General features: G+C 43.8%; 1 protein-coding gene across 1 annotated transcript in view; it reads left to right on the top strand.

Moving 5' to 3' along the window:
* ATXN1 (ataxin 1) overlaps positions 1-18,052 on the top strand; it is a 283,979-nt gene extending 265,927 nt beyond the window's left edge. The window contains exon 7 of the mRNA XM_084619906.1: positions 9,455-18,052. Within this exon, the coding sequence (XP_084476032.1) occupies positions 9,455-9,985 (531 nt within the window). The 3' untranslated portion in view covers positions 9,986-18,052. The remainder of the gene's footprint in view (positions 1-9,454) is intronic.
* The last annotated feature ends 4,171 nt before the right edge of the window (positions 18,053-22,223 follow it).

The raw sequence follows: 22,223 nt of genomic DNA, 5'->3' as shown, positions 1-22,223 counted from the left end.
GGATTTGGGGGAGGGTTTACATGTGAGAGGAGAAGGAAGGAGGGTTTAGAGAGACCACTCTCTCTCTCTGCATCACACTAGAGGAATGTGAGTTCATGACAGCTGTTATCAATATTGTGCCATAAGTTAGATTGTAAGTCTGCAAATCTCAAACCATTGTACAAGGAGGGTAAGTATCATTATACTTATTATTCAAATGGAGAAACTGAGGCAGAGAGCAGTTAACTGACCTGTACTAGGTCACCCAGCAGGCCAATGGCAGAGCTGGGAATAAAACCCACATCCCCTCTCTCTCTCTCCTGTGCCCCAGCCACACTAGTCTTCCTATAAACATTCATTTGGTTGACATTCAGGAAGATACCAGAGTTGTTCTTTGAATAGTGCCCCTGTTGGTGCTCTACTTCAGGTGTGTGTGTGTTCCTGCACCTTTGACTGGAGATTTTTGGTAGCAGTGTCTGTTCTGCTGACACATGCGCCCTACACACCCTCCTGCCCCATACAGAGGCTATACAGGGCTGGGTGGGTGAACCATCCTTCATTCCTTCTCAAGTGTCTTTGGCTAGAGATGTAGTCTAGCATGTGACTGTTTGCTTTGTACCTGTTTCCCTCTTTTTATTAGTGTTTTCGCTTTGTAGTTAGCTCTTAGTAGTAATTGGCTTAGTACCTTTTAGTTGGAACGTTTGTTCCACTTTTCTTATCATAAATAAATAAATAATACATTTTTGTTTTTTTCTTTTTCCCCTATTGAGGGGTTGGAACAATTTTCTTCTGTCAGGGATGCTGGGCTACCCGGGATTTAAACGGTGCCTCTCTTGTCGAGAAGTAATCCCTGCTAGTAACAGGCACTCTCACTCCATTTGTTGCTTGGGAGACTCTGCCATTCCCAACAAGTATAAAATCTGCTCTTCTTTTAAAGTAAGATCCAGGGAAATTAATTATAGATTATTAATGATGGAGCAGGCTTTGGACCCAGGGACAGAGAACTTCCCTGTACAGGGACCCTCCATGTCTGTCTCATCATCATCGAGATCACAGTCACCAAGAACTTCCAGGGGGAAGACAGCACTAAAACCCCTGTCTCCAACACTGTGCTTGACTGAGGTACCGATAACCATTATTGCCCTTATATAAATCCATGGTACGCCCACATCTTGAATAGCGTGTACAGATGTAGTCCTCTCATCTCAAAAAAGATATACTGGCATTAGAATAGGTTCAGAAAAGGGCAACTAAAATGATTAGGAGTTTGGAACGGGTTCCATATGAGGAGAGATTAAAGAGGGTAGGACTTTTCAGGTTGGAAAAGAGGAGACTAAGGGGGGATATGATAGAGGTATATAAAATCGTAAGCGGTGTGGAGAAAGTGAATAAGGAAAAATTATTTACTTGTTCCTATAATATAAGAGCTAGGGGCCACCAAATGAAATTAATGGGCAGCAGGTTTAAAACAGATAAAAGGAAGTTCTTCACTCAGCGCACAGTCAACCTGTGGAACTCCTTGCCTGAGGAGGTTGTGAAGGCTAGGACTACAACAGGGTTTAAAAGAGAACTGGATAAATTCATGGAGGTTAAGTCCATTAATGGCTATTAGCCAGGATGGGCAAGGAATGGTGTCCCTAGCCTCTGTTCGTCAGAGAGTGGAGATGGATGGCAGGAGAGAGATCACTTGATCATTACCTTTAGGTTCACTCCCTCTGGGGCACCTGGCATTGGCCACTGTAGGTAGACAGGACACTGGGCTGCATGGCTTTGGTCTGACCCAGTATGGCCGTTCTTATGTTCATACCACCGATACCAAGAGCATCCCTCTCCAAGCTTAAGAAAGGAGGTAAGCCAAGCAAAACATAAGACCTCAGGCCCTGAGATGAGTGCTAGTGTGGCTCCGAGTACTTCGGGTACCATGAAGGTTATCTCAAGTGCTTATATACAAATGCACAAAGCCTTGGAAACAAGCAGGGAGAACTGGAGGTCCTGGTGATGTCAAGGAACTATGACGTGATCGGAATAACAGAGACTTGGTGGGATAACTCACATGACTGGAGTACTGTCATGGATGGTTATAAACTGTTCAGGAAGGACAGGCAGGGCAGAAAAGGTGGGGGAGTAGCACTGTATGTAAGGGAGCAGTATGACTGCTCAGAGCTCCGGTACGAAACTGCAGAAAAACCTGAGTGTCTCTGGATTAAGTTTAGAAGTGTGTGCAACAAGAGTGATGTAGTGGTGGGAGTCTGCTATAGACCACCGGACCAGGGGGATGAGGTGGATGAGGCTTTCTTCTGGCAGCTCACGGAAGCTACTAGATCGCATGCCCTGATTCTCATGGGTGACTTTAATTTTCCTGATATCTGCTGGGAGAGCAATACAGCGGTGCATAGACAATCCAGGAAGTTTTTGGAAAGCGTAGGGGACAATTTCCTGGCGCAAGTGCTAGAGGAGCCAACTAGGGGGGGCGCTTTTCTTGACCTGCTGCTCACAAACCGGGTAGAATTAGTGGGGGAAGCAAAAGTGGATGGGAATCTGGGAGGCAGTGACCATGAGTTGGTTGAGTTCAGGATCCTGACGCAGGGAAGAAAGGTAAGCAGCAGGATACGGACCCTGGACTTCAGGAAAGCAGACTTCGACTCCCTCAGGGAACGGATGGCCAGGATCCCCTGGGGGACTAACTTGAAGGGGAAAGGAGTCCAGGAGAGCTGGCTGTATTTCAAGGAATCCCTGTTGAGGTTACAGGGACAAACCATCCCGATGAGTCGAAAGAATAGTAAATATGGCAGGCGACCAGCTTGGCTTAATGGTGAAATCCTAGCGGATCTTAAACATAAAAAAGAAGCTTACAAGAAGTGGAAGGTTGGACATATGACCAGGGAAGAGTATAAAAATATTGCTCGGGCATGTAGGAATGTTATCAGGAGGGCCAAATCGCACCTGGAGCTGCAGCTAGCCAGAGATGTCAAGAGTAACAAGAAGGGTTTCTTCAGGTATGTTGGCAACAAGAAGAAAGCCAAGGAATGTGTGGGCCCCTTACTGAATGAGGGAGGCAACCTAGTGACAGAGGATGTGGAAAAAGCTAATGTACTCAATGCTTTTTTTGCCTCTGTTTTCACTAACAAGGTCAGCTCCCAGACTGCTGCGCTGGGCATCACAAAATGCGGAAGAGATGGCCAGCCCTCTGTGGAGATAGAGGCGGTTAGGGACTATTTAGAAAAGCTGGACGTGCACAAGTCCATGGGGCCGGACGAGTTGCATCCGAGAGTGCTGAAGGAATTGGCGGCTGTGATTGCAGAGCCACTGGCCATTATCTTTGAAAACTCGTGGCGAACCGGGGAAGTCCCGGATGACTGGAAAAAGGCTAATGTAGTGCCAATCTTTAAAAAAGGGAAGAAGGAAGATCCTGGGAACTACAGGCCAGTCAGCCTCACCTCAGTCCCTGGAAAAATCATGGAGCAGGTCCTCAAAGAATCAATCCTGAAGCACTTGCATGAGAGGAAAGTGATCAGGAACAGCCAGCATGGATTCACCAAGGGAAGGTCATGCCTGACTAATCTAATCACCTTTTATGATGAGATTACTGGTTCTGTGGATGAAGGGAAAGCAGTGGATGTATTGTGTCTTGACTTTAGCAAAGCTTTTGACACGGTCTCCCATAGTATTCTTGTCAGCAAGTTAAGGAAGTATGGGCTGGATGAATGCACTATAAGGTGGGTAGAAAGCTGGCTAGATTGTCGGGCTCAACGGGTAGTGATCAATGGCTCCGTGTCTAGTTGGCAACCGGTATCAAGTGGAGTGCCCCAAGGGTCGGTCCTGGGGCCGGTTTTATTCAATATCTTCATAAATGATCTGGAGGATGGTGTGGATTGCACTCTCAGCAAATTTGCGGATGATACTAAACTGGGAGGAGTGGTAGATACGCTGGAGGGGAGGGATAGGATACAGAAGGACCTAGACCAATTGGAAGATTGGGCCAAAAGGAATCTGATGAGGTTCAATAAGGATAAGTGCAGGGTCCTGCACTTAGGACGGAAGAACCCAATGCACAGCTACAGACTAGGGACCGAATGGCTAGGCAGCAGTTCTGCGGAAAAGGATCTAGGGGTGACAGTGGACGAGAAGCTGGATATGAGTCAGCGGTGTGCCCTTGTTGCCAAGAAGGCCAATGGCATTTTGGGATGTATAAGTAGGGGCATAGCGAGCAGATCGAGGGACGTGATCGTTCCCCTCTATTCGACATTGGTGAGGCCTCATCTGGAGTACTGTGTCCAGTTTTGGGCCCCACACTTCAAGAAGGATGTGGATAAATTGGAGAGAGTCCAGCGAAGGGCAACAAAAATGATTAGGGGACTGGAACACATGAGTTATGAGGAGAGGCTGAGGGAGCTGGGATTGTTTAGCCTGCAGAAGAGAAGAATGAGGGGGGATTTGATAGCTGCTTTCAACTACCTGAAAGGGGGTTCCAAAGAGGATGGCTCTAGACTGTTCTCAATGGTAGCAGATGACAGAACGAGGAGTAATGGTCTCAAGTTGCAGTGGGGGAGGTTTAGATTGGATATTAGGAAAAACTTTTTCACTAGGAGGGTGGTGAAACACTGGAATGCGTTACCTAGGGAGGTGGTAGAATCTCCTTCCTTAGAGGTTTTTAAGGTCAGGCTTGACAAAGCCCTGGCTGGGATGATTTAACTGGGAATTGGTCCTGCTTTGAGCAGGGGGTTGGACTAGATGAACTTCTGGGGTCCCTTCCAACCCTGATATTCTATGATTCTATGAAGCATGTTTAGCTTTCACCTAAGTGCCAAGCGGTAAAGGGTTTGGTACGAAAGACTGCTACTACGAAGAGACCAGCTTCAATGGAATCCCCAGTCTCGTTGGCACCGATGTCCGTGCCTCGCACAACAGCCTCTGCAACACCATTGGTGCCAGTACTGAGTTCTGTTGTGCTTCTGGTACCACAGGATTTTTAGTACCCAAAAAGACCTTATGGTACCGAATGAGCTTGAGTCTCCACTCCTTGCAAACTCTGGACGTCTCTCGGTGTCAAGGCTGCATGGATCACTGACTGCTTATGTTTCTGGGAGACCTGCTTCTCCACTTTCAACTGTCCATGAGGAGGGATTGTCACCTCTGATGCAATACGTGGAAGATCTGCAATTTATTCCAGGAGATGTTATTCCCAGTTGCATATGCAACAGCAGAGGCAGGACACCAGACCCTTGCCTTCCAACCCTTGGGATGACCAGCGTTGGATTCCTCCCCCCATGGCTATGGTCTCCCTCATTGGCCTAACTTGGATCCATGGGCAATTTACTGCCAGCAATTTTGAAAGACTTTAACTCAGTCCCACAGGGAACACAGAAGACCTCATTCTCTGGTACCATCCGCTCCTCCTCCCCATTCTGAGCTGGAGGAAACCTTTGAGGAGCAAGAGGCAAGGGCAGATAGGAAGGTTATCCCCCTCACAAAGATCTCGTCATCACCGGATGAGGCAGTCATCACACCAGTGCCATCATTAGCTGATGACTTTAGACAACTCCAGGACCTGATGAAGCCCTGCAAATTCCCCTGGAAGACATCCAGGTTTCCCGTCACAAGCTCCTGGATGCATTGCACACCTCTAGCTCAGCACATGTGACACTGCCAATTAACAAAACTCTCCTGGAGCCAGCCAAGTCCATTTGGCAAACTCCAGCAGTGGCTCTCTTTACATGCAAGAGGGCTGATTTAAAAAAAACCCACCTATATCCTGTCCAGGGTTTCTGATCTTTTATTTTCTCATCCAGCGCCAAACTCCTGTCATGGACGCAGTCAAAGGAGGGGGCAGGCAGCATACCCCAAAAGCCACCCCTTATAATAAGGAATAGAAGTGTCTGGACCTGTTTGCTCAAAGAGTTATTTGTCAGCAACACTTCAGGATAGCTAACCACCAAGAGTTGACGTCAGAATCTGACTACCAGAACTACGAGACATTTAATGCTTCTATTGATCATTTACCACAGGAACATTGAGAACAGTTCAGCGCCATAATAAAGGAAGGTCAACTTTTGGCAAAAACTGCACTGCAAGCTTCACTCTCTGTGGTGGACGCTGCAGGCAGGTCTATTTCTGCTGCAGTAGTGGTGAGAAGAGCTTCCTGGTTTCAGCTGTCTGGGTACAATTGATTCTGGAAGATTTACCTTTTGATGGCCAGAAACTTTTCACAGACTTCACAGATGACAGGTTTTATACCCTAAAGAACTCGAGAGCAACACGTAGGTCTTTAGGGATATACACACCTGAAAATAGAAGGATGTTTAGCAGGTGTCAGTTGACACAAAGATCCCATCCTGCTCAATTTTCTGCCTTCCCTAGGCCACCAGGACCACAGGCTAAGAGGTTGAGGTTTTTTTTAAAAAACCCTATCACTAGCTCAGCTGCTTCATCTCAGTCTTCAACATCGTCCAAACATCAGTTTTGATGATTTGGTCAAGTCCAGACCACCCAATGGCCAGGTTTAATCAGCTGCACAACAGAACCTTCCTTCCTCAATTTGGACACACCCCTCTCTATTTCGTTAAGCATGGGAGGCTATAACATCAGACAGATGTGCATTGGAGGTCATTACTTGGGGTTATACTATCCAATTTACATCCACTCTGCCCTTCCAACCTCCTTCTCCATTCCTCTTTAGGGACCCCTCTCATGACCAATTGCTGACAAACGAGATCTCATCACTTCTTCTAAGTCTGGGAGCCATAAAGCCAGTCCCACTTCAACACAGGGGAAAAGGGTACTATTCAAGATATTTTCTGATACCCAAGAAAAATGAGGATTGGAGGCTGAGACTAGGTCTCAGGCAATTCAAGATGGTGTCCCTAGCAGCTATAATTCCCTCCCTCAAAGATGCATACTTCCGCATAGTGATTCAGCCTTCTAACAAAAGATTTCTTCGTTTCACTCTCAATCACAATTATTACCAGTACTAGGTCCTACTCTTCAGCCAGTTATCCACCGCAAGGGTGTTTTAGAGTCATGGAGGTCATAGCTGCCTACCTCTGTTGTCTAGGATTAGCTTTCTTTCCCTACCTCAACAATTGGCTCCTCAAGGGAGATATGGTTGGCAGTTTGAACAACTTCACTGTTCCGAAGTCTAGGCCTGCCGATAAAACTAGAGAAATCCATCTTTACCTCTACAAAAGAAATTCTCTTTATAGAGCGCTTCTAGATTTGATAATACGCAGAGCTTATCTCCCTCTCAGCTGGTTCTCTGCTCTAAAGACTCTTCTACAAAGAGTGTAGCTCAGCTCTCAAGTTCCAGCAAGGACATGTTTGCAATTATTGGGACACATGGCAGCTTGTGTTTTTTTGACACAAAATACCAGGTTGCATCTTCAATGTCTCCAGGGGTGGCTCAGGACTGTTTATGTACCCTACAGGCCCAGAGCGGCCCCAGGGGATTAGTGGGGGGGCCTGGTGACCGCAGCAGGAAGCAGAACGACCCGGCCCCAGCCCGCTCCGCTCCTCCTGCCCTAGCCGTGTTGCTCGGGGGAAGGGGTCCACCCCCCCACCCCCGCGCGCACACACACACTGGTGGTGTGGAGCCAGCGGAGTGGAGCGGGCTGGGGCTGGGTTGCTCTGCTTCCTGCCACCACGCGTGAGTGCGGGGGTAGGCCTGACCCCTGCTGCCGATGCAAAACCCACCCCCCCCCGCCAATCCCTTGGGCTATGTCCGTCACTGGGGGGGCTTCGGAGAAGGGGTGGAAAGTGAGGGCGGGAAGAGGTGGGGCAGAGGGAGTTGTTCCAGGCCCCATACCCCTGTAGGAATGCACAGGGAGGCCAGCTGGGGGATGGGGCTGGCCCCCCGCGCTACTGCATACGAAGCATGCAGCTGCGTAGGGCGCCGTGAAATTTGGGGCAATTTGGTGCCCCACATTTTGTGGTGCCCCACGCAGCTGCGTATTCTGCATATGCCTAAGGATGGCCCTGCCTTGAGCCATTCGCTATGTGCTTGCTGCTACATCAGTCTATGAGGATTGCCTTCTTGGTGACCATCATTTCTTCTTGAAGGGTTAGGGAGATACGGGCTCTAATGGCAGACTTTCCCTTGTTCCCCAAGGAGAAGGTATTTTTATGACCCCATCCAAAGTTCTTACTTAAGGTTTCCTCTCAATTTCATATCAACCAAACTAGTCACCTTTAATTTTTTTCCCTAAACCACGTCCGTTTGCTTTTCCTACACTAGATGTTAAGCAGGTGTTAGCTTTTTTTCTTGGACAGGACTAGGCCCTTCAGGAAGACCCCAAGACTTTTTTTTTTCTGTTGCAGATAGCTCTAAGGGTGTGCCTGGCCACACTCAAAGACTTTCTAAACAGATTATTGCCTGCTGTGGCTCTGCTGAGGTTACACCTCCCCCAAAAGTGACTGCATGCTCGACTAGATCACAGTCTACATCAGTAGCTCTACTCAAAGATGTTCCAGTTGCTGAAATCTGCAGGGCTGCAACATGGGCCTCTGTGCACACGTTTTCCGACCATTGTGCTCTAATTCACAGTGCAAGATCAGATGCGGTATTCGGCAGTGCAGTTCTTTCTTCAGTGATGGACCCTGCTCCTCGCTCCTCCCTCCCCTGTGCGGAGCAGGGTCCATCACTGAAGAAAGAACTGCATTGTCTGGTCCAAAATTCCCATCTCCTTAAAGAGTTACTGCTCGGGAGTCACCTAAAGTGGGGTACCCACAGGGACACTACTCGAAGAAGAAGTTACTCACCTTGTGCAGTAACTGGAGTTCTTTCAGATGTGTCCCCCGATGGGTGCTCTACTACCTGCCCTCCTCCCCCTGCTTCGGAGCTGCCTCTGTGGCTTTACAGTAGAGAAGGAACTGAGGGCCATTTGCCCACACAGCCCTGTGTAGCCTCGGTACCGGGCACGAGGATGTGTAGGGCACATGCCCTGGCAGAACTGGCATTACTACCAGAATGCTTCGATCAGAGGCGCAGGTACACCTAAAGTGGAGCACCCACAGGGACACACGTCGTGAAGCGCTCCAGTTAGTGCACAGGGTGAGTAACCGCACTTTCTAAGGGTTAAGGGAAATGTGAATGGCCGGCTATATAAAATAAACGCACAGCGAATAAAGGATTAATAAATGGTATCCGAACTGTTTTTGCTCAGGCTTCATTGCACGTCGTTGAGCAGATGATAAAGATAAGGCTCAAACGTTGTGGTTTTGTGCTGAGGATTGGCCAGTCTCAGAGGGTTTGTTAATGCCATTTTAACAAGGACAAACATTAAGTGTAATGTCCAGTGTAGTGACATTATGGATACCAAATAAGCTTTTACAGTGCACATATTTATCAGTCTCTCCAGCTAAAACTAAAGAGCTGACCGTAACTGTGTGTGTGCTGAGCACGTACTGTAGTGAATCAGTGTTTTCAGATTCATGTTCTCTCTCTCTCTCCCCCTCTCTCTCTCGTTTTCTTCTCTTTCTACAGGTCAGCGTTGAAGTCTTGGTCGAATACCCTTTTTTTGTATTTGGACAAGGCTGGTCATCCTGCTGCCCTGAGAGAACCAGCCAGCTCTTTGATTTGCCATGTTCCAAACTCTCAGTTGGGGATGTCTGCATATCGCTTACTCTCAAGAATCTGAAGAATGGCTCTATTAAAAAGGGCCAGCCCATGGATTCAGCTAGTATCTTGCTGAAGCACTCAAAGAATGACAGTCTAGCTGGAAGTAGACACAGGTATGTGGAGCAGGAAAATGGTATTAATCAGGGAAGTGCACAGATGTTATCTGAGAATGGTGAACTGAAGTTTCTGGACAAAATAGGATTGCCTGCAGCACCTTTGCTCACCAAAACAGAACCCAGCAAGCCCACGGCGACGAGGAAGAGGAGGTGGTCGGCCCCTGAAACACGGAAACTAGAGAAATCAGAAGAGGAACCACCTTTGACTCTTCCCAAGCCTTCTTTTATTCCTCAGGAGGTTAAAATTTGCATTGAAGGTCGATCTAACGTAGGCAAGTAAAGGCTGTTTGGGAAAAGGAAATTAGGCTATCCCTTGTCATTTTTATCCAGATTACTGTACTGTAGACTAAATAACCCAGTATTTACATGTTATCATCTTATTTTAGGTTTATGTTATAACCTTGTTGTTATAGTTGCAGCTGGTATTATGCAGGAGACAGGTGCATATGTTTTTCCACAAGTGTTTTGTCAGTGACTAGGTTTATTGAGAGCTACAGAAGGGGCAGTATCTGCTTCACGCACCCTTAGTGGAAATGAATGTGTTGTCATGGCTCCTGTTTTCTGTCACCTAGTGTAGAGCAGACTCCAGCTGTTCTTTTTTCTGTGAGGTGACGAGAAGGGAACTGTAGCAGAGATAAACTGCACTGCATGCATTGTGTGTGTTTCAGTCCCAAGGAGGGATTGCAGCTCCCTGGCTGGGTCATTAGGAGGTTCTCTCGTGCCAAGAGAACTCTTAAGAACCCAACACACACACACACACACACACACACACACATTATTGAAAAAGGATCAGACAGTCTTTGACACATTTCACAATCAAACCAACTCTTAGTCAAGGCTCTACAGTATATATATTTTCCCCCATGGGGTCCGACTGCACTGAATTTTATTCATAAAGTGACTGCCACGCAGATGTTTCTTTTCAGCTTGCTAGTGCAGTTCCATTGCCAGAGTGTAACATTCAGTAAGGTCCTATGCTTGCATTGTTACACTGCTTGTTTTTCTTAATGACATAGCCAGGGCGAGGAAAGCCTAAAGTTTGTTGGGTCCCCTAGCTAAGGGGAAACTCCTGGTTCTGTGCAGTGTTAGATAAACTGATCAGGTTATGCCATTAACATTTGCTTCCACAAGGTAGACACGTACTGCCCCTTTGAGAGCGCAGACATAAATTGTTTGCATTTAGGTTGCAAATCTTTGTCTTTAACTCTAGTACTGTTTTTAGTTCATGACGATGGACAACTGGTGCCACTTTTTTCAAAATTCAGTGTGACACAAGGAATCGGACGTTGAAGATGAACATAGAATGTCTTTAAGCACTTAAAATGCTGTTCACGCTTTCTTGTCGAGCATCCTGGTCTAACACTCAATAAGTACTGTATCTCACTTTAATCTGTTTGAGGGGGAAAAAAGAATCTATTCAACACTGTTAACTACATATGACTATGTAGAGTTTTCTCACAAGCAAGATGTTGGAAATTTTAATGTGGTTTCAAAGGGATGAATGTGAATTATTGAACTAGTATGTGACAGTCATTGTCCACAAAGGACTACTTAATAGGAGGCACTTTTAAAACTTTAATGCTTGAGAAAGAGTTAAAGGCATATGCGAGCTGACAGATAATAAAAGAATAAGAGAGAGGAAAAAGGAAAGAGGAAAAAAATCATTATTGTCCAGTGTTTTTGAAAAAGATGGACTTTAAAGAATCTTGCAATTTGCACATCTTGAGTTTATCATTTGTGTGGTATTCCTGCAGTTTTTACCTAATAATGTTGTGGGGAAGGGAGGGGGACTGAGAGAGCATAAACAAATGTAGCAATTATTTACTAACCTGCCTAAGCTCTATGCCATTTTATAGAGTTACGTTCCTTTAAAGTTCATTTTTGGTCTTTCTGCCATATCTGTCGCACAGAACCAGGTCCTAGCAGGACAACTCGGAGAATTTTTCTTCAGATACATTGAGAGAGTTTTCCAGAAAAGACATCTCTACACATAAGCAGGATTTTATAAAAAAACAACAACCGTTATTATTTTATTATTATTATTATTTGTTGTTTTAATGACATTTTCCAGTTGAAATACAATCTAGATTTCAGAGTTTGGTACAAAACAGTGAGAGGGAATGGGGGTTTCAGATAGTTAAGTCTTTTTTGTTCCCAGTAATCTGAAACAAAGGTAGGGCTGGATCCTTAGAGGTGCTGTGCATCTTTGGCCCACATCTTTCTACAGGAGGTGCAAATACTAAGCACTTCAGGTCTGAGCTGAAGCCCATTGCATTCAATCCCATTGGTTTCAGTGGGTTTTGGATTAAGCCTTTATATTACTATTACTTTTGGTTTGTAATTGAGTTTGCATCCTTCAAGTACTTTTGAAGAAGCTGTACTAATAGGGAGAAGTAGGCTATAAAAGTTCTTAATTAGAGATACAGTATCTAAAATGAACAAATTCCTTAAAAATCTCATTTTCCCTCTCCTAAAATACAGTATTTCCAGCTCCTTTATTTACAAAAAAATCTGAACCCCCCCCAGCTTTTTGGTTCTTCTGTTCGTTACTTGAAATTTAGCTCACACCAGAACTAACTGGTTTTATACCATTTTCTGCGGTGCACCAAAAACATTTAAATAAGTTTAAAATAGCTTGAAACTTTTCTTGAATTTCCTTGAATTTCATTAACCTCTCAGCAGGCTACCAAATAGCTGAGCAGGTTCATTCTCACGGTCACACTGCTTATCTAGTGCTGTACTTTTTTTTAACGTTTTCTGCTCAGAGAACTTGCTTAATCTTCCATATACTCTGCTCAGGGCACTTGCAATTTATTGTTGTTTTGTTTGTTTTGTTTTTGTTACGTTTTAACCTTTGATGGTAAGAAGAATAGAAAGATGTGGGCAGAATTAGATTTTAGTTCACGTTAGTACCACTATATTCATAATACACATACTCAGAAAATCTAAAATAAAACCACACACACATCTTTTTGGTTAATAAAGAAGCAGGGACTCTTAAACTGACTGGATCTATTCTACTAACACTAACAGTAAACAAATAAAAAAAGTTTGGAGCAATAGGAATGTATTAGTTCTGTGCTGGTATTTCAGATTTAGGAATTCTGAAATAATTGGTTCCTTCCAAGCAATTGTCCCTTTTTGTGCTTTTGCTTTTTTAGGATGTGCAATACTTTATGTGCCAATGTAGACCCACCCACGTGGTGGTAGCTAGATCTCACACCCTCTTCCACTTTCACCTTTTTGTTTTCTTTCACTGTTTTCTCTACCCCCCTCCTCCCAAAAAACAAAAAAACAAAAAACAAAAAAAAAGTGTTTAGGGCCTTATACCTCCCTTGATTGGGGGCACAGAATCTGTATGTAGTTAACAAGTGTGGCACACATGGATCGATGGCCCTGGATGGTCCATATCCTTTCAAATGTAAGACCCTGGCCTCCGCAATATAAAAAAGAAGATCCAGAACAAGGCTTAGTGGGTGTTCCCCCCACACACACACACAAAGATTTTTAAAGGGGGGATAAGAATTTTGAGAATGTGAGGGACCTGTAAATCACAAACAGTTCAGTCATGAGTAAATAACATCGTCTCTTACATGAGTGAAAGCAGCCTTCTACAGCACTGTCAGTGTCATTTTCTCTTCAAACTATGCCTGTAACTGTTACTTTATATATATAAAATATACGTATACTTTACATGCTCTTGTATATGAATGTTACCATCTGCGTGATGTACAATGTGGGTGAAATTCACCCCCGTGCAAAAAGCCAGCACAAAGCCTATACACCACTTATGTCACTAACTGGTGCATTAACTTGGTATTGGCTCTCTGTACAGGAGGGAATTTCACCCCTAAATGGACAGAAAGAAGTGACTACTTTCAGTTGGCTGAATCTGGTTTGCCTGGTGGCATCTGGAGTTTGGCAGGGCCATGACCCCTTATTCACATAAGTAAATCCTTAATCCAGTGGGGCGAGTTGCCCCATTGATAGCTCAAAGGAGTAAGGGTATGTATGCTCTCCAGCAGAATAGCTACAGCTCTGCCACACACAGTAGTGTACACACTTCCTACATAGACGGAAGGGGCTTTCCGTCAGCGTAGTGAATCCACTTCTCTGTGATGTAGGGCTAGGTCAGTGGAAAAATTCTAGCCACATCTACGCTGGGGATTAGGTGGACCTAACTGTGGTGCTCAGGGTATGAAAATTTTTCACAGCCCTGAGCAACATTGCTAGGTCGATCTGATTTTTAAGTGTAGATGTGGCTAGAATTCTTGTGGCTTGAGGTGCACAGTGAAAATAACAATCACGTGCAGAGAAATATTTAGGTGAGTTCGGTGTAAAAGGATTAGTCATGGGCCTCTTTACAGTGTCCACTTTGCAATATTAACTGACAAGTCGTTAGGTTTTTTTTTTTTGTACCAGACCTGTTTAGTTTACAATGAAATGAATACAATCACCAAGAAATCTAGTCAGGGCAAAAGAAAAAAATAAACAAGAACCTCTTTATAGGGATTTCTAAAAAAACAATCTCTCTCTCTATCTCTCTCTAGATAATGACTGTTCCTTATAGTGTTTAACTTAGGCATCGTTTCAGTTTGTCTGGGCCACATCATGGGGAATTTGGAGTTTGATGTCACTTACCTCAAGTCCTTTAGTTGAAACCCAAATTGGATTTTTGTTTGAACTGTTTAATGATTTTGTACATTGTTGTTGTGGGGTTTGGGGGGGATTTTTTTTTAATGTATGTTTGGGGGGGGAGGTTCTGTTTTTTTTAACCCTGTCGTCACTTGGTTAAACCGTTGTTCTGTCATTTTCTCAGCACCAGGAAGTGACATCACTGCTCTTGTTTCCCTAAAGCAAGGAACATTTAGAAACCTTTCACACCTCTTACTCAGGGACGGGGCTGGCGTATGTGTGGTACACTGATGTGACCAGAAGCAGCACTTTTACTGCTCTGGAGTAGGGATGTACAATTTCAAGGACAAGTTTGGATTTCCTGCATCTTGTGGATTAATTTTGTAGCTATCACATAGATTGCAATACAAAGCAGCAGATTCAAAGTGAACCATAGCTGTTGGTTACCATGAGACTCTCTCGTTGCACAGAGAGTAATTTTACCTAAGTATGTTGCCAATGTTAAAGAAAATGATGAAATTCTGTTAATGCATGTGACTACTAAAATGAAAAAAAATGTTTCAGGGAGAACGAATCTTAGCTATTTTAAAACTACTAATAGTGTTATTTCACTAGCACTCACTCGGGTTCTTAGTATGCAATGCCATGGGCACTAGGCCACAGTTCTGCCAACACTTATGCACATGCTTAACTTTAAGTATCTGATTAGGCCTATTGAAGGCAGGGGGACTTACATGTTAATGTTAACTACAGGTATAAGTGTTTACAGAAATTAGTGGCTTGATCATTTAGAGCCAGATTCGATCTTAGTTACAACAGCGATATGTTTGGAGTAACTGTTGACATCAGTGGAGTTAGTCCAGACTTGCATGCGTGTAACTGAGATGAGAATTTGACCTCCTGTTGTCACTTCTATTATGAAGCATACGCAAAAACGGGAAAGTGGAGACAGCACCAGACAACAGCAGAGTCCAATCTGTGGACTTACCCAGTGTTGATACGAAAAGCAAAGGAATTTTAGCAGTGTGTGGTCAGTGCTTTTCTTTTCATGGCTTTTTTTTCCCCAATCCCCAAAATCCTGAAATAAAAAAGAATCCACCCACAAACGTGCACACAGACACATATATATATGAATATAAAAGCAAATAACTATTATGTTCAGTTGATTTCATATCCTTTTCAAGGACAGGGTTGTGTTTTCTGTTGATAAGGAAATTCCAAACAAGTTGCACACCTCTACTCCAGAGTTAATTTCTTTTACATAGACGACCTCGCTTCAGATGTGTTACCTTACTGATAGGATCTTTTCTTGTAGCACTATACCTTGTGGGAATATTTTTTTGATGTAAACCTAATTTGAGAAGCTTACCAAAAAAAACCTTTTTGGAAGCACTCACATTGAGGAGTACAGGTAATGTTTTTAAAAATTGCACAAAAGAAAAATGAATGTTGGAATGATTCATTCAGTGTTTGAAAAAGAGATGGATCTGTTGAAACAGTGTGTTTCATACCTTGTTTGTAAAAAAAAAAAAAATGGTTTTTTTTAAATACAAAAGCAGAAAAGGTTGAAAGTTACATGTGTTTTGTATATAGAAACTGTCACGTTTAGATGATCTGATTTGTATTGGCTCTGGACAGGAAGAATTATATAGTTAAAAGGCTCTTAAAGAACAACTATCCTCAATTTTCTGTTCATATCACATAAATCCTGATGCGGGGGAAAGGGGGGAATGCTTCACACTGTTTGTTCCTGCGCTGAAAATATATCTTTAAGCACCCTGCGTAGTTTAGATTCTGAAGCCATTGTAACTTCTTTACTCCCTCTGGGATGCTGTTCTACATTTTCAGCACTTCCTGTTCCAATCAACCCAAAGACTATAACTTGAACAAGAAGTGTTTATAACAAGGAATCCTCGCTTACCAGTAAATAAGAGTAATATCCAACGAGACATGGCCTTTTGTGTACACACACCCTCCCACCTCATTTAAACAGGAGGTAAAGACATGAATTTCAATTTTTCCAGATGTGCTCTGAGCTTGGACAGGTTCTTTCTTATTTGATTTAGAGATTCATGTTATTCACAGGCCAAAATGAAAGAATCCTGGAGCAATTTCCAGGGAAAGGGCCCTTTCCTTGGCCAAAGGTCAAATTGGACAGCTGGGAGCCTACGCACCGCACCGCGGGGATAAACAGTTAACTTTCAGAACCCTTCTCTCCCTCCCCTGACAGCCTGTAACGCAAGCTTCAGTTCTGATACCTAACAGTCACATGGGGAAAAATAATTACCACGTTAAAATGACCCCTTGACACCCAAAAGAATGGCCCCAACAAATGTATTAGAATGAAGTGCATTCAGCCAATAAGTAGTTATACAATAACAGTCTCTAAGATTGCTATAGTTTTACTCGTCGTTATCTGAAAGCACTCAAGTCTTCCACTGAGAATTAATTGGAGGCTTCATCCAAGGTTGACTTTTTTGTTGTTCATTCGTTTGTTTCTATTCTGAGTGGTCAAAGCTCCTGTGCCCTTTCCCTTGACCATGCTGCAGGCGTGCATTGGAAGTGTTGTTTGCATTAATCCTTACTCACTCTTTGAAGCTGTATTACTGGGTTGTGTGAAAACAGCGGCAGCCAGCTAGATCTGGCCCCTGATGTTTGCTTTAAAAATAAAGAGCCTGATGATTCTAGCTTTAGAGAGAGACACACACTCCCTCTCTCTCCCTCTCTCCAGTTGAAGTCAGTAGTTGTTGGATCTCTGTAACTGTGGCTGCAAGTGGTTGAATTCATGTCTTCTGTCTGGCCCTTTGGCTACTTAGCAAAGTTGCTAATCTTATTAAGGCAGCAGGAATAACTTTTCGCAGACAGTCAGCTAATGTTGCAACTCACTAATGTATGTATTTCTGTCTGGCTTTTTTAAAATATTAACTTTTTGTGAACGCTGTTCTCTCTGCAGCGCTTAAAAAGGGGAATCTCCAACTTTTTCCATTCAAATTAGCTACTGAAAATAATTTTGCAGCATCAGTGTCACAGTCTTTGACAGCCAGCAGCTGGCTTGGACTGGCCAACTAGTCCTGGCACTTGAGGAAAGTCCTCATGTGGGTAAGTCTAGTGATTCCACAATAATAGTCTCTAAGGTTTTAATTGCTTGGTATTTCTGAAGAGGGTTGTTGCAAATCACACTTCCAGTGTTGTGCCTAATGTAGGCTCAGAAAAAGGGATAATGCAGCTTTGTGTTGTGGAGAAATCAAGCTGACATGGCCAGTACAAAGGAGAAATAGGGAGGGAATAATGTTTTGCACCTTAATGAAAAGAGAAAATTTTAAGTGCATACAGACATAGTTAAGAGCTTTTATTGTGACAGGAGAACTTTTTTCCATATGCGTGCATACTCTCTGTAATTCCAGTGTAAAATATTGTACTTGCACTAGCTTTTTTAAAACAAATATTAAAAAAATGGAAGAATTCATATTCTATTTTCTAATGGTGGTGTGTCTATTTGTAGGATACACTCGCGTCTGTTTATTGAATTTTATGGTCCCTTTCTTTGATGGTGCTTGCAGGTTTTCTAGGTAGAAATTATTTCATTATTATAATAAAACAATGTTTGATTCAAAATTTGAACAAAGTTGTTTTAAAGAAACTGTCTGTATACCAGTACAAGTTTATTGTTTCAGTATACTCGTACTAATAAAATAACAGTGCCAATTGCAAATGTGTGTCTGTCTTTATGCGTTCAGAAAGAATGAGACACAATTTTCCTGTGAATGAATAATTTGTTCATTTAATTTTTCCCTCTTCAGATTTAGCTTCAGGAATACATTTTTATGGAGTTTGTTTTTATCACTATACACAGAAGTTTGCACATTCCCACATACAGCGTATAATCCCATCCAGGCCGCCAAAATGGAGCCATTTATTTCATAACAGAACAGCCAGGGTGCACAACGTGATCACTTTATATGAGCAGGTTCGTCATGGCGGACGCATTCTGTGCACCGTTTTTTGGCTACAAATGAGGAAAGAAGATACCCATTCTTAATCATCTCAGCTGTGGTGTATGCAGTGTTATGGAAATGGTTAAAACTCACTCTTTTTTAAAGACTTCATGTATGGTCTTCAAAATGATCACAAACTTTATTTGTCAGAAAGAAGCTCTGGGCTATTTATTACATACGTTTGGAAATGTTATGCATGTCAGCGGTGTAATAGCTGATGTTGTGAAGTCACATCCAGAGGACAGGCCTAAATGTCTGAATGAATAAAAAAGAACCAAGTCTAAGGCAGGTGGTGGGGAGACCCCTTATTACTAGTGGGCCAAGACTGACTGCATTTAGGGCATTTCCAGCAGAGAAGTCATGCAGCAGGTGGCAGTACCGCAAGCTTATTCAAATTTTCTTAACCAACCCCCAAAGAGAACACATTGCTTCTAGACGGGGGGAAACAAGTGCCTTGCTGCAGGTGGGCTTTAGCAGTTCAGCCACACTGCCACTCCTAGGCCTTGTGATTTTCCCACTCTAACCAAGAAAAGCCAAATCCTGCAGTGTCTCTGAGGTCAGCAGCAAAATTCCCATTGACTCCAGCAGCACAGGATTTCGCCTAAATGCCCATCAGTTTGGCGAGAGAAGCCTGATTTAGCTCTCATTTACACTGGTGAAAATTAGGAGAGACTCTGTTGAAGTCAATGGGTTTAGACCAATGTGAAATTGGTACATGTGAGAATTAGGCACAGCACGAGTTTCAGACCACAAGGGCCCATGGATTAAAACATTAATCCTGTATCCAGTGATGGTGTCATATTGTGTCTTGGAAGACTTGCAAAAGCTCTCGCCTTTCCCCATCCTCAGCAAACCTCCCCAAAGCCCTCCTAACTTGTGCTTCCTGGAACCACCCTTGCACACAATACCTGACAGCAGCAAGGGCAAAATCCAACACTTACCCACTCAGGGCAAGGGGGAAGGCACAGAAGTGTGCCCGTCCCATGGTGCTTTCCAGAGCCCCCCCGAGGATGCTGAGCAGGGTGAGGTAGTGGGCTGAGGACAGCAGTGTGCACCTCTTCTTCCCGCAGACCATCCCCACTTCTGGTCCCAGCACAGTCACTCCCCACACAGCACTCCCTGTCAGACCACAATCCCTTGGTGCTGTGGTGCAGGCATCACTCCTACAGACAGTAGCACTCCTCGGCCTCCCCTGCTGTCTCACAGATGGACTGGGGGACACAGAGCCTCCTATGCCTTGTGCAGGCTTTGGCTTTAAATGTGTATTATCGTACCTGAACCTGTTAATCAGATTTGTTTTAACTAGCTTCATTTTTAAAGCAACGTGGCCCGTCAGCTACACCTTGATGGAGCCAATGAGCCAAATTCTAACTTTCCTCTTATGCACTGACGTCAGTGGTGTTACAAGGGTGTGGAAAGCAAGTCAGAATTTGGCCCACTGTCACGGGTAGCTGGGGGGGGAAGGGGGCGCCTCTTTTGGCAGTAGCAGTTCATGAAGTGCAGCACAGTGCAAAGCTGCTGGGAAAGACACTAGGAACTGGAGAACCTTGTAAAATGATCAGATGAGGTAGCTCAAGTTAATTGCTTGGGGGCCTAATCCTGCCAGGTGTAGCACACCCTCAATTTCCAATGAATTCAACAAGCGTTTGGCCTCTAATTGAAGTGGAAGGAGGAGCTGGGTCCTACAGACATTGAGGGCACCTGTCACCTCACCAGACTGGGTCCTGTGTTAGCCTCAGGCCAATCTCTTTGTTCCACTTTCAAACGTGTGTGTGTGCTGTATTTTGTACAAGGGGCATTGTGAAAGGAGCCATCTGACTGAAGGTGTCCTCTGAAGAAACAGGTGTAACTGACTCCATAATGGCCACAGCAGTGGAGAATCAAGAAGTTTTCACTGCAGAAAAGAAGCAGTTCCAATGTGTACCTTAAAGATCTAGTCTTTTAAATGTGCAGAGGTTTAAAACGTAGCCCCAAAAGCCCTATAAAAACAATTAGCATCCCAACCTTGGAGCATCTAGGGGAGAGCCACACTTCTGAAGTATGGAATGCACTGGTGGTATGAGTGTATATTCAGTATAACCTCATTCCTTGAAGAAGTTTTGATTTACCTGTATACAAATACACTTTTCTTGTGGGCATGTGGCTGGAGGATATGTGGGCAGAAAGGAGGGGGGAGAGGGGAGACAGTCTACTCTTAGTTATATCTATGTAAATTCCAAGTAACTTCAGAGATTTAAGTGGAATTACTCTGGGTTTACATCAGCTTAACTGACAGCAGAATTTGGCCCACAGTATTTTTATTTATTTTTAGTAAAGAAACCATTCAGCTGCCTTTTTGGAGTTCACTACATACAAATTCCAACTTCAGAAGAAAGTTAATTGGCAGGGCCTGGGAGCCTGATTCTCATTTACACTTAGGTTTCTTTACATCACTCTGGCAGCGTAAATGGGCCTTAAAATCAGTGTACATGAGACCTACGCCCTCTTTAAGGCCCCCTGTACAATACCAGGGCAAAGTCTTATTGTAAATTAGAATCAGGTTCACAATGTTTAATGGGGAATACTTAACATTTTATTGTAAACCACCTGCCTTCAGATAAAGGATCATCTAGGCTTTTCCCATTACGCATAATCTGATTAACACCATCAGTGACTGATTTGGGGTTTAGGTTTGTTACTTAACATGTTCCATTGTACTGATCCTCCTTGATCTTTTCTGAACAACAAAGAATGCTAGAATAATGCCATTTGCTTTCTGTCTGCTCCTTTTCCCACGGGTCACAGTTTTGCATTCCAAAGGAAGTCTCTATCTTTCCACAGAAGGGGAAAAAAAACTCTGAAGTTACTTCAGTTTCCAATTGTATTGAAATCTCAGTCACAGGCTAAAGTAAGTGGCCGGTCATTATTAATTCATTGGTATTCATTCTAATAACATTTATCATAATGAACTACTGTGATATTCCTGGGAATTCAATGTGTACTTCCAAAGAAATTTCATTGTGATTTATCAATTAATTAGTCTACCATTACAGTTTATTAAAGTGTTGCCCAGAGTCTAAAATATTCATTATTTCCTTCACAGCAACTGCTTTAACTCAAGATCAGACAACTGGCTTCTTGCAATGAAGTCTTCAGCTGGTCTAATGCAGGCCATATTTTGCCCTCGGTTACACCTATGACTTCAAAAGAGTTGTACCAGGGTAACAGAGAGATGGATCTGACCCCCTTGGCCTGATTCCCCAGGCCTTGCTCAATGTGTAATCATTTCTACACCTGGCCAAAGCGAGTGTGTCTTTGTAGTTGCTTTGTGTCAGCTATGCTCAAATAAATGTGTTAGTCTCTAAGGTGCCACAAGTCCTCCTGTTCTTTTTTGAAATGACTATGCAAATCACAAGGCTCTGCAGAATCAGGCCACTGGCGCTGAGTAGTGCTGTGTCTCTACAGCTTCAAAACCTATTCAGAGATGATAAAAACAGGACCCCTGAGGATTGTACCCATCAAAAAACTAGTACCCTGTTAAATGTTCTGGGTGGGGGTGGGAGGAGGAAGCACTCACTACATTATAATGCCAGTGTCTATGGAGCGGTAAGTCTGTTAATATATTGATTTAAATAAAAAAGGCCTTAAAAGGCATGAAATGCCATTGATACAGCTCCAGCATTTTTAACATCACAGTGAAAATGCAGCAGCAACCTGGGCTCATCCAGCCACCTGAAACGTCAAAAAGTATGGCTCTGATCTTTGGTTATCCCGATCAACATACTGAACCCCTTCCCCTCCCAGCCGGCAGCTCCTATAACCCATACTGCTAGAGCGGTGCTGGCGAGAGGTTGTGGGGATGTTTCAAAACTTGGTAACAGCGACCAGGGTCTGGCAAGGCTAACTCAC

The sequence above is a fragment of the Lepidochelys olivacea genome (assembly GCF_965140295.1).
Source record: "Lepidochelys olivacea isolate rLepOli2 genome assembly, chromosome: 2".
Classification (NCBI taxonomy): Eukaryota; Metazoa; Chordata; order Testudines; family Cheloniidae; genus Lepidochelys; species Lepidochelys olivacea.
Note: the sequence above shows the minus strand (reverse complement) of the source record. Positions and strands in the feature narration are given on the sequence as shown.